Source organism: Thermobia domestica, chromosome 16 (genome assembly GCF_964235325.1).
Source record: "Thermobia domestica chromosome 16, izTheDome1.hap1.1, whole genome shotgun sequence".
Lineage (NCBI taxonomy): Eukaryota > Metazoa > Arthropoda > Insecta > Zygentoma > Lepismatidae > Thermobia > Thermobia domestica.
The window spans coordinates 176,381,680-176,399,322 of record NC_137469.1 but is presented as its reverse complement, the minus strand read 5'-3'; the positions used below and the strand labels follow the sequence as shown (position 1 = coordinate 176,399,322).

Below are 17,643 nucleotides of genomic sequence, written 5' to 3'. Positions count from 1 at the left end.
ACATCTTCATCAGATATGTAAGTACTTGCAGTCCTTTCTAAGCAGAGAAAGTAATTATTATTTGTATAAAGGTCGAAAGAAATATGAATTTCTGCACAAATATCTTGATCTATATATAAAAAAAGAGAGAAAAATAGTAACATAATAAAAAATTGAAGAGAAAACTGAGAGCTTTCGCTCCTGCATACTGACCTAGTCACCTAAAAACAACGATGTTACGGAATGCGTTGATCAAAAGAAAAACCGGTTTCCTGTGTTAGCACGTTCTCGCACGACTTCCTGTGTGTCTTCTCACAAACATGATATGTTTTGCAATTGAGAGGTACACAACGATATCGGAGCTTCTGTTGCTGGTGAATATTAATTAGAACTCTAAGAGAATTAAGGTTCCTCTTTCAATAGCACTTGCCAATGAAGTGAACTGGCCGCGATCTACAATTCTTTTGTTACCTTTGTCTTTTAGGGTAATACTTTTCGATCTAGATAAGCGCGCGCTTCGCCTTTTTGATATATTCCGTATATTTTATTCATGGAAGTATATTAACATGTCACTGTTGATATCTTATTAATTCCGCATAAAGTCTTCCTCTGCATAAAAGAAGAAATTAAAGGCCAATCTGAGAGGGCGTTCGCCGTGTGTTCACTGTTCCAGAAAGTGGACTTTTAAAATACCCCGTTGCACTACATGACAGACACTGCGAAGCGATCTCCACTCCAGCCGGACATTCACCGTGTTTCTTCGACAACGACCACATGTGATATCTTCACGCTACTTCTGTTTGTTGGTTTGTTCCTGAATCATCTATTAACGGTTCAGTGCTAACTTCCGTTACCTCAAGGAAGATGTGCATTCGGAGCTCGTGTTGTGTTTTCGTGTTAGTGTTTATGTTCTCGCAATGTGTTTACAGCCGCCATTACCATAAGAGGAGTATTAGTGGGAACGATATAACTACTGTACAAAAATCTAGTGTAAGCAAACAAACTCTAAGTACAGCGTGTGTACCGAGTGAAAACGAACCATGCAGTCCAAGATTAGACCCAGTGACAAGTGAAAATTCAGAAATAATATTTAAACGACAATCCAGAAGTAGTAGCAATAATACTAATAGTGATGAAGACATTAATAAAATTAGTTTTGCTAGAAGTTCTAGTGACAGCAACGGCACCAATGCAGCTGCTGGTATTTTTGACTCTCTTATGTCACTAGCGTTGTCTAACATAATAGGCGATGACTCAATAGCTTTTAATGTTTATCCTGGGCTTGATATTAACATTTCCCGAGGAAACAATACTTCTGAGCTCTTGCACGTGGCTTTCGAAACTACGGATGAAGCAGAAAACGAAATCGAAGGTAAGAATTCAGTTATAACTTGAGGCAGGGGCGGATCCAGGACGGAGTTCTGGGGGGGGGCGGTGGGTTGTAATACTGCAACTTAGAGCTACTTTTAAGAGCGTCAAAAAATAAACTATATATTTTATTTATATATAAAATAAAAAAGTTCCCTCTTCTGGGAGGGATCGCCCCGATTGCCCTCCCCTGGATCCGCCTCTAACTTGAGGTTATTTAAAATTTAGAAAGCGATCAATGGGCCGTATGAATAAAATAGAAGCAAATGTTTCAAATCATGAGCATGAAGTAAAAGCATTTGTTTTGAAGCAAAAGGTCGCGGTATGAACACTTGCTTCAATCTGTATGATAACCTGAACCACTTACTTTGATTATGTACACTCATGTCCAAAATTATTGTCGCATGTCTATAAATATGTTGTTCTGGAAATATAATTTGATAATGAATTCGTCTGGTATTTCTTATAATGTTAGTATGTGTATAATCGGCAAATAATTGTATGTGACAAATTTCATGTCAGAAGAGCAGTAAATAAGAACAATGATACTAAAATAAAATTTTCTTGTCCATTTAGCAACACATTTTATTTTACTTATTATAATTTTCGTATTTTTAATTCTTTTCCTATAAAATTTACCACAAATATACATTTCCCGATTCTACACATAGTATCAGTATTAAAAGTACCCTGCAAAATCATTATCAAATTATATTCTTACAAGAAGACAGTTATAGATATGCGACAGTAATTTTGAACATGAGTGTACTTCTCGTGATCAAAACAAATGTTTGAATCTATGTCACGTGATTATGGGCGCCCGAAGAAATTTTTTTTGGGTGCGGCATCTCCCTGGTTCATATATTACATTTGGTAGGTTTTTATTTGTATTAAGCAAATAAGAAGAAATTTAAGTTGTTGTTATATGCATTTTTTCGTGAGCTAGGGGGGTGGGCCCACCCTTTCGGGCGCCCAGGCATCTAACTACATACAACAAGCCTCTCACTTAATATTAGAGACGCGAGGGCTCGAGAAAAACGATTTTTAAAAAGAAAAAAAAATCTACCGTGGTTTTCCCATCTGCCAAATTTTGCCTTTCTTTGGCAAATTTTAATTGTAGTGGAGAAATAATAGAATATTCCGCCTTTATTTCCTCACTTTAACGCGAAAAAACATTTTAATTACTGCACTCTGAAGAAAAAAACTATTGAAAGAAATTAAAAATCAATTAAATTGATCATCCGATGGGGAAAAAAATCAAATTGGGGACGCTTTGGGTGTTTTAGTTTCATCGAATTGTTTACAGTGCTATTAGATTAACATTCAACAAAAATGCTTTAGTAAAAACTTAGGAATAACTATCCTGAAAATGAAGTACATTTCCTGCAACAAAATTATTTAAAATTTATTAATAGACAAAAATTTCATTATAATTACATGGGGTATCTCTGAAATAAGTCCCACTTTAAGAATATCCCTTTTAAATTATATCACCCATTTTTAGGTGGTAGGGTACAATCTTCACTATTCATTAAAAAAAAAAGTACTAATAAAGCTTTACTTCGGCTTTTTGTTTCTAAAAGCCTAGAGGCATTGTAGAACACGTTACGTATGCTTTCATGTTTTTCTGTGTCGTGACATAGGGTGTGATGACGTCATAACTTAAAAATATCTTATTGTTATGCATATTTTTATTATTTTTTGGCGGGCTTACTTTTGCACCTAGGAGATATGAAATTTTGCACACTAATTAACCCTTTTAAGATTTCCACTTTTTGAGGTAAATTTTAGACTTTGACTCAAACAGCTACTGATTCCTTATTATTTATCATAGGATCATGGTTCATACCTCGTTTTTGTTAGGATAAATCATACTTTCCAACGGTACCACTCGCTTGTCCGTATTATACACCAGAAATTTGAAAATCGGAAATGACTAGGAGATTTTTCGGGAAAAAATTCTAAATTTTTGTGCCCGTCTGGCTCGGGCCTGGGGTTCATGTAATCTGATTTTTTTCTTTTTAGAAAAATGCGTTGTTATGTACATAATAATTCTAAAAACTTTCATTCTTGTATCTTGAAAACTGAGGTCGGGAGAAATATATATATATATAAAATATATAAAAATATAAAATATATATAAAATAAAAATTATTGCGTCATTACTATTTGGCCTAGAGTCTGGTTCAAATGTTATTTTCTTTAGTATAACGAGCCCTTTCCAACAACACTATTCACATGTCCGTATCGTATGCTTGAACCGGAAAAAGTCGGGAAAAACCAGATTTTTTTTAAAAAAAATCACTCCCTTGTGCCCCTCGGACCCGGACCCGGTTTTACGTAGGTATTTCAGAGAAATTTTAGAATGACCAAAGGTACACACAATCAGTATGCAAAATTCCAATCTCATATCGTGAAAACTAAAGGCGTGAACAGTTTTCAAATTTGCCTTAGGAAAAAATAAAAAAAGTCACGCACCTCAGCCCCCACTTGGCGCCGCAAAGTTGATCATCCGGTTCGAGAACTTATCTGGGGTGTTCTTCGGTTCATCCTTGATTTGGCTGATTAAAAAATCCGGCTTAAATACCTGTTATAGAACCTAAATAAGCGGTCAAAACGATATTACGCCATGGGAACAAAAGTTACCAAAAATTCTAAAAGGGTTAGGGGCACCCCTTACTATTTTTCAGACTTTTGCGTTAAGGAAGGGGGTTCAGAGGGGCAAATAGGTAAAAAGGGATATTTTTAACAAAAATTTCTTTCTTTTCTTTTTTTTCCGATTTTCCCGTCTCAGATACATGATGCAATATGTAAACGAGACTACGGTTTGAAAGGTTGTTCCATTCTGAAGAGGATGATGTACGAAGCATGATATTAGGATAAATAGGTGTGTCTCCGGAAATTTGTTACTTGAGATTCTCTTTCGGGAATCTGGGGTATTGTGGGAATATTATTTTTTGGCGAGCTTACTTTTGCACCTAGAAGATTGAAATTTTGCATACTCATTCAGTGTACTCCTTAGTAATTATTAGATCTATGAGTTAATACAAGGGGGTTCAGAAGGGCACAAATTAAAAAAAAAAAAAGAAGAGTTTTAACAAAAATCCCTTTTCTCGCGATTTTCTCCCTTCAGATTTATGATGGAAACATGTCAATGCTACCGTTTGAAAGAAGGTTCTATTTTGAAGAGAATGATGTACAAACAAGCATCCTAGGATAAAAAGGGATGTCTCAGGAAATTTTTATATTACATCCGCGTCATCTGGGACATTGTGTAAACGTTCTTAGCTCAGTGGCAAATATTTTCCACGGAGTTACAATTCCAGATAGAAACTTTAAGTTTTGTACGCACATTTAGCATACCCATTAATATTTTTAAGTTGATTTTGAGATCTGTACCTTAACGCACAAAGAGGGGAATACAGAGGGGCTCTTAATTGAAAAAAATGAGAAAAATCCCGAGTTCCCTAAAAAATTTCCAATTCAGGGACATAATAGGGAAATGTGATGGTACGTTTGAAAGGATATTCTATTCTGAAGAGAATGAGGTAGGAACTGTGATTTTAGGATAAATAGGAATGATGCTTATAAAAAACATAATTTAAAAGGGATATTTGGCTATTATTAAAATGCTTCTGTTCAGTACATGAGTTCTTTTGGTATCATATTATTCATGAATCCTTAACACTTTGTGGTAGAATGAAGACACTACATGAATCCTTAAGATTTTGTGGTAGAATGAAGGCATTACATGAATCCTTAAGATTTTGTGGTAGAATGAAGACATTACATGAATCCTTAAGATTTTGTGGTAGAATGAGGACATTACATGAATCCTTAAGATTTTGTGGTAGAATGAGGACATTACATGAATCCTTAAGATTTTGTGGTAGAATGAAGATATTAAATGAGTCCTTAAGATTTTGTGGTAGAATGAAGATATTAAATGAGTCCTTAAGATTTTGTGGTAGAATGAAGATATTAAATGAGTCCTTAAGATTTTGTGGTAGAATGAAGATATTACATCTATCCTAACAAACTTATATCTATCCAGGAAACAAACCGTACAAAATAGACAAAAGCAAAATTTTTACTGGATATCACAAGTGACAAGTAGAAATCTACACAACATCCTAATATATGGTGGTGTGACAAAATTAGGTAGCACTGTGAATATCTTGGAAATGAATTATACAAGATAGATGCTTGCCAAAATGTATTGATAAAAGTTTAATCCAGCAATGGATCGACAGTCGTAGATAATGGTATGTATACGTTTCAAACACCCTTATCACTACACTCATGTGATTCAGTCCTCATTCAGATTAAGAAATAAACGCTTATACCTTGTTCTGAGAGATTATATGTTTAACCCTGTAGCTGTAAAAATTTCTAAAAAACAAAGATAGTTAGAGTAAAATTTACTGTTCCTGAATAAAACTGGGTAAAATTTACTGTTATGCCTGGATATAACAAACGGTTCTGAGAACTCAAAATAATTTAACAACCGGTTCTAGCGAACCGGAGCGAACTGGCTCAATGGCACTACTGTCAACATCCCTGTAATATTTTTCTTAAGTGGTCACACATACTTAATAGCGCTTAACGCGACGTACATTCGCTACTTTTGCCATCGTTCCAATGTGTGATATTACTCGAATAGTACCTTTAAATTTCGGAAATATTTCCTTCTCGTTTGGAACATTGCTTTCCTTTATGAAATCTTTGAGTTTTACGTCCTACGGTTATGTCAATTAGGCTAAAGGAGATGGTGATAATGAGAAATGAATGAAATGGTGGAATGAAGAAAGTGGGAGGAAACGGGAGAACTTCCATTAAACCCACACACACGATAGGCCTACTTTCCACCACAATTGTAACAGTATTGTGTAATTTTTATATAATAACTTGTATTTACGGGCAAAATGTGCTTTTAAAATATGCACAAGCTGTTCAAAAGGAAGAAGAAGAAAATATAAAGAGATATAGATGCAAGGATGTTATAAATAGCGGATCTGCTCATATGTATCTTCATCCTATTAAATCGATGAAGCCAAAAAACAACCGAGCATCGGCACGTCTGATTGACTACTCTCGTTTCTGCCACTGTCTGATTGGCTATTTTCGTTTCCGCCATGATTGTTGGCTCAAAACATTGCGATCCTATTGGGCGGAGTGGGCAGAGGAGGGGTGGCGAAACTGTGACGTATGGCTTCAAGATTTTGTTGTAAGGGCAGATCCTCTATTTTATAAGGTCCTTGTATAGATGTAATTTATTTTCTGTTATTATGATTGATGTTCTGTTGTGATAGTGATATGACATGTTTTGTATGTTGTTATAGCAACGAAAAAACATATAATATATAGAGAATACATCTTGTGAAACTTACATGTACAATGTGTGTAAATGGTTAACTTATTACGTACTACAATAAAAAGAAGATAATATCGAAATGAAGTGTTTATGTGGATTTTGATAATACAGTAACCTAGATTATATAAATATACGGACTGTGGGTTATAACGACATGTAAAATATGCAAAAATAAGCGTTAAGCTTGCCACAAACTAGTATTTTCAGTAGTTATACACATTTAGTGGTCGTTATACAATCTCCACTTGGCGCGAGCTGGGATCGAACCAGGGACCCCATGCACCAAAGGTGAACCCTCTACCACTGAGCCACCGTAGCTCCCCTTGATTTGCTTTATTATTGTCACGGTTGGAGTGTAAGTAAAAGTAACTGTTTCACTTCCGGTTTAGTAAAAGCATTTGCTGCAATTTTTATTCATACACTTTGCAAGTATTTGCTTCAACGACCTTAGTAATAAGCATTTGATTCTTTTCCTTAATTCAGATAATTATTAATTAACAGCACTTCTTTCTTGTATTTACCTGATATATATAACTTATGCACTGTAGTATTATCATAACGTGTTCAACCTATAAATTCCGTCGAACAATCAAGTAATAATCCAATAATTTTAATAGCTTTCACCCATTAATGAATTTCAAACGTCTTCATGCATAGCTTTTATTTTTCTCTACTTCTCCTTTTTCTGGATCAAATGATTGAATATATTTCAATAAAAAAATTCTTGTATGTCTTATATCTGGAGAACTGCAAATAGTGTAGCCAAATGCAAACTATCACTTAACTCAATATGATGCGCTTATTCCGTAGAAAATATGAAAACTCGACTTTAAAAATTTTGTGGCCCCTGATCCAAAAATTAATTATTGGCGAAGATCTTAATATTTTGATCCATATTTTTCGATCATTCCCAAAATTCTTGTTACAGAATCAATTGAGAAATTTATTATGAAGAAATAGTTCGAGCAATGTCAGGAACATCGATTATTTTTTCCTCTCTTGAATAGCTTCAAATCTTTGTTGTGAGTAAAAATATTTAAAATTAATTTAAAGAATTCTGTAGCATGAAATGTCAAATAAACTATTTTTTCTCCTGTAATATTTGTACCTAACATCAAAATTTAAAGAATGCCTTCAAAAGTGAAAAGTCACTAGAGGCCGGAAGACGGGAATTGATTTTGCAGGGAAGAGTTTCAAAGTCCTTACAATTGCTCAAAGCAACTTCATTACGCCCTTTATGTGTGTGGCCCTCCTATACATGGTATTCGAATAGATATTTTCTCCAAAATCCTATGTTATCAACAAACCCGACTTAGGCGATAGTTCTCGGCAGGGGCGTCATTTAGAGGGGGCAGGGAGGGGCATTTGCACCCCCTGAGTTTGAGATATATATATAGATTTTATCAATTGAATAGTAGTAAATCAGTAAGAAACGCGAAATTTTACTAATATCAAGGGGTCTTGCCCTTCCAAGCAAAATGTGAAATGACTCTCCTGGTTCTCGGCCAGAAAAGAGGTGATTAAAAGCTGATCCTTTGTACCTTGAGTAACGAACGGAATGTCTTGGCAAAGAAGAAAAAAAAACAACTTGGGATCTCCTAATGCTTCATGTTTCTTAGTTACTTGACGCATGCAACAGAAAATCTTTCTTCTTCCATTGAGAATGAACGAACCGTATGCAGGAAGGTTGGTTGGTCAGTGTGTTCATTTTCCCCTTCCCTACTTTGAAGTGTTCATTTTTTAAAAGTTATTAACATGTATTAAACAACGCATCAAAAGATTGCAATCTTGGCCAATATTTTTTTTTTTTTTTTTTACCAGGGCCACAAAAGTTTTGAATAACACCTAAATCGAGGTTTCGTATTTTCAACTTAATAAGCACATCATACTGAGTTAAGTGACAGTTTGGGGTTCGCTACACTATATGTAAACAGAGTGACAAACATCTTGGCATTTGAAGGCGGCGCTCCAAGTTCCCTTTAAATGCTGCTAGCAAATGAGAGGCTAGCGGTATTGTCACGTTTATTTTGTACACATCCACGTCTATCCCCTATCACCTGATCGCGCTATAGTTTGTCTGCATAGCCGTAGCCACACCCCTTAACACTCGGCAACATCGCGTCAGAGCTTGCGTTTTATTCGTTTAGCTGAAATGCCAAGATGTTTGTCACAGACTTTACTTCTCAAGATATAAGGCGTAATAGAAAATTTTTAATTGAAATATACTGGATCTTTTGATAAAAAAAAAAAATAATAATAATCTACACAAAAGACTGTTATTCTTATCAAATAATAATATCTGAAATGTATAATGAAGAGGTATCCAGCTTCCTCATTTACATAACGGATAAGGCAACAAAAGATCAAAAATTTACAAATAATGTACTTTAATTATATTTTAAATTTTATTACATCATACTTAACTATTCTATTACGTAATTACATTATATTTTACATCGGTTATTTCTTTAAAATTCTGCACCAGAGCAAAAGCCGTGCTAATTAGTTTTGTTTCACTGATTTTTCCTCATGACACCAGAGGAACATTGGTATACTAACCTTTCCAGCTTAGAGGCTGAGCAGGCAGTTTAAACCTCCATAGTTCGGCTCCTAATTAACCTGAAGAGATGATTTAGGTGTCTGTCTCTTCAGGAAGGATGAAGCTTTCCAACGGTGAGCATTTAATCTAGATTAGGGGTCCCGCGATGGAAGGGAAGGGAGGAAATTTGGATGTTTTTGTTTCCACGTCCACTTAGCATTTGGGGGAGCTCTCCCCCAAAGGAGCTACAAGCATAAAAAATGGTATCAATAAAGATAAATTAACATACTAACTAGTGATATCCTGTTTATGGCCATTGGGCTTGCGAGGGAGGATTGAATTCCTTTTCAGTGTATATTTTCTTATTAGAAATATACTACTTGAAAATTGTGGAACACTGGCACCGCCGTTATTTGCCGTATGACGAAAATAATAATGGCACATGTGCGCCAGACATTCGGAACTATCATATAATAAATTGAAAGGTGAAGATACAATAGAGGGGGGGAAAAACTCGGAACATTGTACCTACAAAAATCATCCTGTATATATATTTTTCGATGGGCCCTGACGCTGGCGACGCCTCTACTTGTTACAGAGACATTAACGATACTTCGTTGTAAAGCTTATTGGACACAGATTCCAACAACGTAACTTTTCTACCTCCCGTGTCCAACCTGTAAAATAATAATAAGGAGAAAGTAAAAAAAAAGTCGGGAAAAAATGCACTTTTTCCGAAATTTGTGGAGCCCTGGCAACACTGTTATTTGTTGTACGCCCTGGGGGAAAAGTTACCTCGTTGGAATTTGTGGAAGCTTTATAACGAGGTATGGCTTATATCTCTGTGACAATTAGGGGCGTCGCTAGGGCTGCCAACGTAAGGGTAGATCAAAATATTTCGAAAAATATATACAGGGTGATTCTCGTGGGAAACACCTTCGGAATTTTTCTCACTTGGTATTGACCTTTCGCCCTTCATTTTTTTAAATGAATGTACCCAATGTTTGGTGTACACTCTAAAATATTTTTTCCTGCGTACGACAAGTAATAATGTTGCCAGCCTCTCACAAATTTCCAAAAACAAAAATTATCATTTTAAAAATCTTCTTCTTCTACGGGTATGGCACGAAGGGCACAAACGTTAGCTCATTGAAATTTGTGTCCCATAAGCTTTACAACGAGGTATCGTTCATGTTCCTGTGACAATTAGAATGGGTACTAGGACCGCCACTTTATTATTCGATAAAGATAAGAAAGATGGCTAGTGTTGTGTACAGATCAGGGTTGCCGAAAGACTAGTCTAAGAATGAAAGAAAGAAACGAAGAGAATTCCTCCATAGGCTCTCTTGTAAGTATTGGCAAAAGATAATAATAACAAAATATAATAAAAAAGTAGGTAAGAGAAGGAAAAAAAGAAATGTTGAGATGGTCCTGAAGAAATTTATTATGATGAATGCGATAAAGGGTGTGACAGAAGGAAAAAGAGGAAGGGATAGAGAAATTGCAAATGATTTTGTTATTAAATAAGATAAATTTTATTTGAATTCTAAAAGATTAGCAGATCACAGCGCAGGGGAGCTCACACTTTGCAGAAGTTGACTTCTATTAGCCATGGCAGGGGCGCACCCAAGAGGTGGTCCACCTGATTCGGACCCCGAACCTAAGAACTTAGTACATCTTTTTAATAACATACCATACTTATGTTTTGTTTACGCTAAGGGTAAATTTATGGAAACCCACTCGGTCCGGATCCCTTCCGATCTTTCCATTTCAGACCATCCAATAAATATGTCCGGGTACGTGCCTGGTATAATAATAATAATAATAATAATAATAATAATAATAATAATAATAATAATAATAATAATAATAATAATAATAATAATTGGTATGTGTTGTTTTTCTAGGAAAAATTCAGAATGGATTCTTTAGGATTGGTTATTTCTGGACAATTCTCTGTAAAATGACTTTGGAAATTTTGTCCGTATGTCATAATGTTAATAGCACTACACTGTGGCGTAAGTGGCTTCTCTCAGGGGGGAGTTATTTTTGGACAATTTTCTCGAAAATGACTCATCCGATTTTGTTCATATTTCATAAATAAATGTTTCATAATCATGAAAGGAAGAAGATTTATTAGAACGCTTTCATAACACCGTAAAGTCTGATTTAGAATCTATTCTAAATTGCTTCCTGGAGGATAACACATGGCTTCAGGCTTCTCTGTCAGTTGGGTTTGGTGGATTAGCCATCCGACGAGCCATAGATTGGTTATTCCTGCTTTCTTGGCATCATTCTATGGTTCCCGATGTCTAATAGAATCACTTCTCCAACAGGATAAAAGCTCCCACATCGATTCTGAAGTTAAAGTGTGCTCTTCCACTTGGTCATCGCTAGTTGGCTCTAGCAAAGCAATCCACGTGGGAAAAAAACTATTTTCAAATCACACTTCTCCTTTTTACTAGTCTTCAGACAGCCTAGAAGCAAAGCTAAACTAATTGCTGCATCAGTAGTATGTTAAATAAAAGTAAACAATCATGAATATTCATGAGTGTGTACTTTTCTGACATGGTAGCACTTGGTAATGCACGTTTTAAAAAATGGATACACCCTTTTTCCCCGCATACTAATGACACATAATGTATGCAGGTGTATCCGGAGGTAACATGACATATAATAAATGTTTCCGGTCAAAAGAAATGTTAATGGGACAAGCAGAATACAGAAAAAACCTTTCGGAAATAAAATATGCAGATCACACACGTAGAACAAGGTAATTCATTAATATTCAGCACAAGTAACGCGACAGCTGCTGCTGGAGAATTTTCTAGAAATTTGGATCGTTGGTATGAGTGAAAGAAAGCACTGGAAAACTTCCAGATCTTTTTTTAATTTATTATTGTTGGAATAGGGGAAAGAACACACTCGAAACTTCTGGAAAGGTTTCTTGTAGTATACTTGTTTACTTTTATATGGGAAAGGGACATTTTGTAATTGTTGGAAGTATAAGGGGGACGGAAGTGCTTGGTTTTAATCGGAAATTGATTGCGGATTTTCCGGCATTGAAAATGATATGACTCGGTGTACTTTTATGGAATTATAACTTGACAAAGATATAGTATAATGTAATATGAAGGGAATCAACATTAATGATTGCACCGGGAATCGAATGAGTATTCTCCCAGGTGGAGAACCGTACGCTAAATTGTATGCTTGAAGTGTGAACTTATTACTTATACATAGCTATGAATTGTGTAAGACATAACAGGTATATATAAATTATATTGTACAGAAAGTTAGCAGAATGCGCTCCGGGAATCGAACCAGGACTCTTCCACGTGAAAAGCCGTACGACAAACATTTTGCTTAGCAGATGTTGTTACTTATATGTAGTAATGAATTGTGTATGACATAACAAGTATATATAAATTATATTGTACAGAAAGTTAGCAGAATGCGCTCCGGGAATCGAACCAGGACTCTTCCACGTGAAAAGCCGTACGACAAACATTTTGCTTAGCAGATGTTGTTACTTATATGTAGTAATGAATTGTGTATGACATAACAGGTATATATAAACTATATTGTACAGAAAGTTAGCAGAATGCGCTCCGGGAATCGAACCAGGACTCTTCCACGTGAAAAGCCGTACGACAAACATTTTGCTTAGCAGATGTTGTTACTTATATGTAGTAATGAATTGTGTATGACATAACAGGTATATATAAATTATATTGTACAGAAAGTTAGCAGAATGCGCTCCGGGAATCGAACCAGGACTCTTCCACGTGAAAAGCCGTACGACAAACATTTTGCTTAGCAGATGTTGTTACTTATATGTAGTAATGAATTGTGTATGACATAACAGGTATATATAAATTATATTGTACAGAAAGTTAGCAGAATGCGCTCCGGGAATCGAACCAGGACTCTTCAACGTGAAAAGCCGTATGACAAACATTTTGCTTAGCAGATGTTGTTACTTATATGTAGCTATAAATTGTGTAAGACGTATAACTGGTATTTAGAAAGTATATGGTAAGAATTATTATTATTATTATTGTAAACTGTTGTGTTTTGTTTCATAAACGCTAGTGTAACAATGAGGTTATATGGCGACAGAACGTTTAACGTTACCGCAGATTGAACTTAAGGGTTTTTTATGTTGAAAGCTAAGGCAAAAGAGACCCGAGATTGTTTGAACATATTACCAGGATGAAATGTAGTAGTGAAGTTAAAACGGAAACTTTATACTTATATTTTGTAATTGGAAATCGTAATACAGCAAATAATTAAATTTTAATTCTTTTATTGTTTTTAGGTGGTGAAGGAAATAAAAAAATCTTAATAGAAACACTGGAGAGCAAACCTTATTTTCCTGAATTGTTTGTTGTGGAGGTTGTTAACGTAAAGGAGTTATAGATTGGTTTTAAAATATGGATTTACTGAAACCGTTGGATCTTAGTTGTATGAAATATCGAAAATATTGGATAATGTGTGATATGAATATTGAATACTGAAATATCGACATAAAAGTTATTATAAGTTTTTACATCCAACGAATATACTGGCTAGACTAAATGAGACGGTGATGATGAGTAATGAATGAATATGGTGGAATGAAGAAAGTGGGAAGAAGCAGGAGAACCACGACAAAAACCCACGCACATAGTGTTTGTGCACCAAAAAGCTAACTGGAAACAAGCTGGGATCGAACCAAGGACCCCATGCACCAGAGGTGAACACTGTATTGCGTACCCACCATAGCTTTTTCTATGTATTATATTTGGATGAATAAAAGTACGCATGTATAAGTTGGTGGAACGAGAATGTAGGTGGAAACGGGAAAACTTCACACACAATGTTTAAACTAGAAAATACACTTTGATTGAGGGAAAGCATTTTGTTTTAGAAGTGACTTTTTTTATGATCAGCGCTATTTATTGTTTATGAACGAGGAAAAAAACTTACTGTAGCAGTTATTGGAGAATTATACTTTTGAAACTCTTTATACAAAATTATGTGTTTATATAACTTCATACATACTAGTAAAGAAGATATATAATGTACATTAAGGACGATTTTGACATTATTTAAACAGTGTAGGTAACGACTCTTAAGGCAATACAAGAGACGGACAATTATTTGACAGCGCAGATTAGTTTATATGCAGATGGAAACAATTGCTTTAAATAAGAGATAGCACTTTGAACGTATAGTTTGGTTAAAATTGCTTTACTTTAGAACTGATAACATTAAGTACAAGGTAACCAACACCATTGGCGATAACTATTAGCAGGACTGTGACCGATGGGAATTAGCGTGTTGGAGAGACAGATACATTTTGCATACATAATAATAATGAGTATGAATATTTGACTTTGGCACCTAGAAGATTATGCAACCGACAAGTTAAAAATGTTTTGAGGATTGCATATAATATTTACAGACAGTCTGATACGGTTTTGTATTTTATTTGAAGTGTGATGAATGTTTGTTGAACTAAAAAGGGTATTTTATTTATAGGTCTTGTTTGTAAGTTAGAAAAACAAGAAAATATTCTTGTAATGGTGTTATGACCACCAGAAACGAAATAATAGCTAACATGTTCTTTTTACAGTTGAAATAGATTTCTGTCAATTTAAACTTTAATAAAAACTAGTCTGAATTTCGACAATTTTAAACTTTGTTGTAATTGTTACAAATGCATAAGAAAATAGTATTTTAATGTTTTACTTGTCTGCATATACAGTGCAGATATATTTGTGAGTGAATACATGACATATAGTTATAACATATCAGAAGTGTTGTACTCCCGAAATTAGATTTTTCTAAACGTTAAAGAGATTATATTGTGCAGTTTTCACTTATTGAGTTAAATTTGGTAATTTAAGACGAACTGTGGTTTTGCTTTTTACCCACTGCAGTTGTATTGGATTGAAATACTGAACTTACTATATTTGGATTTTTAGTTACTGTTTTACTGGTTCTGTATGGTTGCGAAACATGGTCACTTACTCTGAGGGAAGAACATAGACTGAAAGTATTTGAGAACAGGATCCTGAGAAGAATATTCGGACCCAAGAGGAACGGGGATGGGGAATGGCGGGAACTTTATAACGAGGAACTACATAGTTTATACGGTTTACCCAACATTGTTAGAGTCGTCAAGTTTAGGAGGCTTAGGGGGCAGGTCATGTAGCTAGAATGGAAGAAAGTAGAAAACGCTTTCAAAGTCTTGACTGGAAGACCCATAGGAAAACGACCATTAGGAAGACGTAGGCGCAGATGGGAGGATAATATTAAGATGGATCTCGCAGAGATAGGAATACAAAGTAGAAACTGGATGCACTTAGCTAAGGATAGAAGTCAGTGGAGAGCTTTTGTGAACGCGGCACTGAACCTGCGGGTTCCATAGGCGATAGAGTTAGTTAGTTTACTGGTTTTATGAATGATTTGGGAGGGCAGTTGTTTAAACTGGAATTTGAACCATTACTAATGCTTGTAACGAGAAACTATATATATCTATTGGGAAGTGTGGACTTTCTTTTACGCAGATGAGAAGTAGCCTGTGTGTAAGACAGCAATACGAAAACGAGTATTTGCACAACGAATTGAATTACTATTGCTTACAACAAGATTTATTTTAACTGTACCTGGGACTTTTGATTGATAAGTAAATTAGTAAATTATATTTTAAGCGGTGTTGAGATTTATTTGTATTAGGTTATCGACTACTGTTTGGATTATTTTTAATTTATGTTTTATATAACAACAAGGTTATAAAGAACAATATAACAGTAATATGGGTTTTCGAACCACAATAGGGATAACTTTAATGCAGTTGCTGTGTACATGAACTGTTATGGAACATTAATCACTTAGTATATAGCATTTTTATATTATTGTAACTGCAAGAGAACTGTATTATAAGACTACCTAACACATGTAAATAATAGTTAGAGCTAAAATACTGAGTTACTGGCAACTGAATTGTCAGTGAAAGTAATGTATTTTTAAAGAAATAAACTGATATTAGAAAAAATAATCTTAGTTGTTTGTATGCTATATGAAGAAACTAGTGTTTAAGAAACAGTGCATTAAAAGAAAAAATAATTGTTTTTCGAAGAATATGGCAGGAAACTGAAAATATTTAATACTTTGTTTTAGATTTTTAGAGACATTACCAACGTAAGTAAATGATGAACTATTGTCGATTGAACGGGAATTACTGAGGTTGATACCTTGTGTTTAGTTTATGATATGAAGACTTTAACATTCTTGTTTACAGTTACTTTTAAATGAAAACAACATATAATCTTGTATGCAGAATGGATTGAATTAAGGGCATACCTACGCGAGGGATTCATTGGATGCGGACCACATTTAAAACTCTATAACCCAACAAACATTTCAACACTTTCTTAAGAGAATTATGCTTGCAGTAGGAGAGAAATGTGTGATATACTGTAGAAAACTCGATGTTACAATACCCTTGTACTCTTTATGTCTTATAAAAAGAAGTTAGTGTACTCTTTTGCTGAGAATATAGATGACAATATTGTAAAATTACGTGTCGTTTTATTGCAACTAGAATAATGTTACTTCAATAATGCTTAAACGCAGTCACTGTTAGTGCAGAATCCACCCTCCAACAATTTTCAGGATGTGTAGACCCTTACTTGGTATATGATTTTAAAAAGAATAAACATTGTACGGTAACCTCTTGAAACTTGTAGACCCACAGTGAAGTATAGTCGGATATGGGGGAGGGCACGGTGACTCAGTGGTAGAAGAGATTTTGATGTTTGTGATTTAAACCGACCAACTGAACTTTGTGGTGGACAACATCTCTTTTCTCCTGGTACTTCCATTTCCTACATTTATTTATTGGCTTAAATAGCTTATCCGATCTTTCTCTCTTGTAATAGAATCATTGCAAGGCTATGATCATATCTTATAATTATTATTAAATAATCCTTATTGAAGGTTTAATTTACTTCATGATTTCTTTGGAACAATAAAAATTTTTGCTTGAGATGGATTGTTTTTTCAGGGAGGAAATGCTAGAATCATGAGAACTTGCTTACATGCTGTGTGCCAAACATAATAAGCCCTTGGCGGGCTAAGATCGAACCATGGATCCATTACGCGCCAGAGGTGAACGATTTGAAGGCGATGAAGAATATTTTATAATCCCACAGTAGTATTAATAATTGTTTGAGATTCTTAGTATACTATGTGATACACAGGTTACACGAATTTTATTTTGTTCTTTTTGAACTAATGTTTAAGAGGACCAGAAGGATAGATTTCAAGAACCATCTATGGTTCAAGGATTACAGTTTTAATTTTACAGCTTTATACACATGCATTCAAAATT

General features: G+C 34.7%; 1 protein-coding gene across 1 annotated transcript in view; it reads left to right on the top strand.

The window, feature by feature from the left end:
• The first annotated feature begins 275 nt into the window (after positions 1-275).
• Positions 276-17,643, top strand: part of LOC145672837 (uncharacterized) — an 83,364-nt gene continuing 65,996 nt past the window's right edge. Inside the window, exon 1 of the mRNA XM_081741986.1 lies at positions 276-1,351. Coding sequence (XP_081598112.1) covers positions 844-1,351 — 508 coding nt within the window. The 5' untranslated portion in view covers positions 276-843. The remainder of the gene's footprint in view (positions 1,352-17,643) is intronic.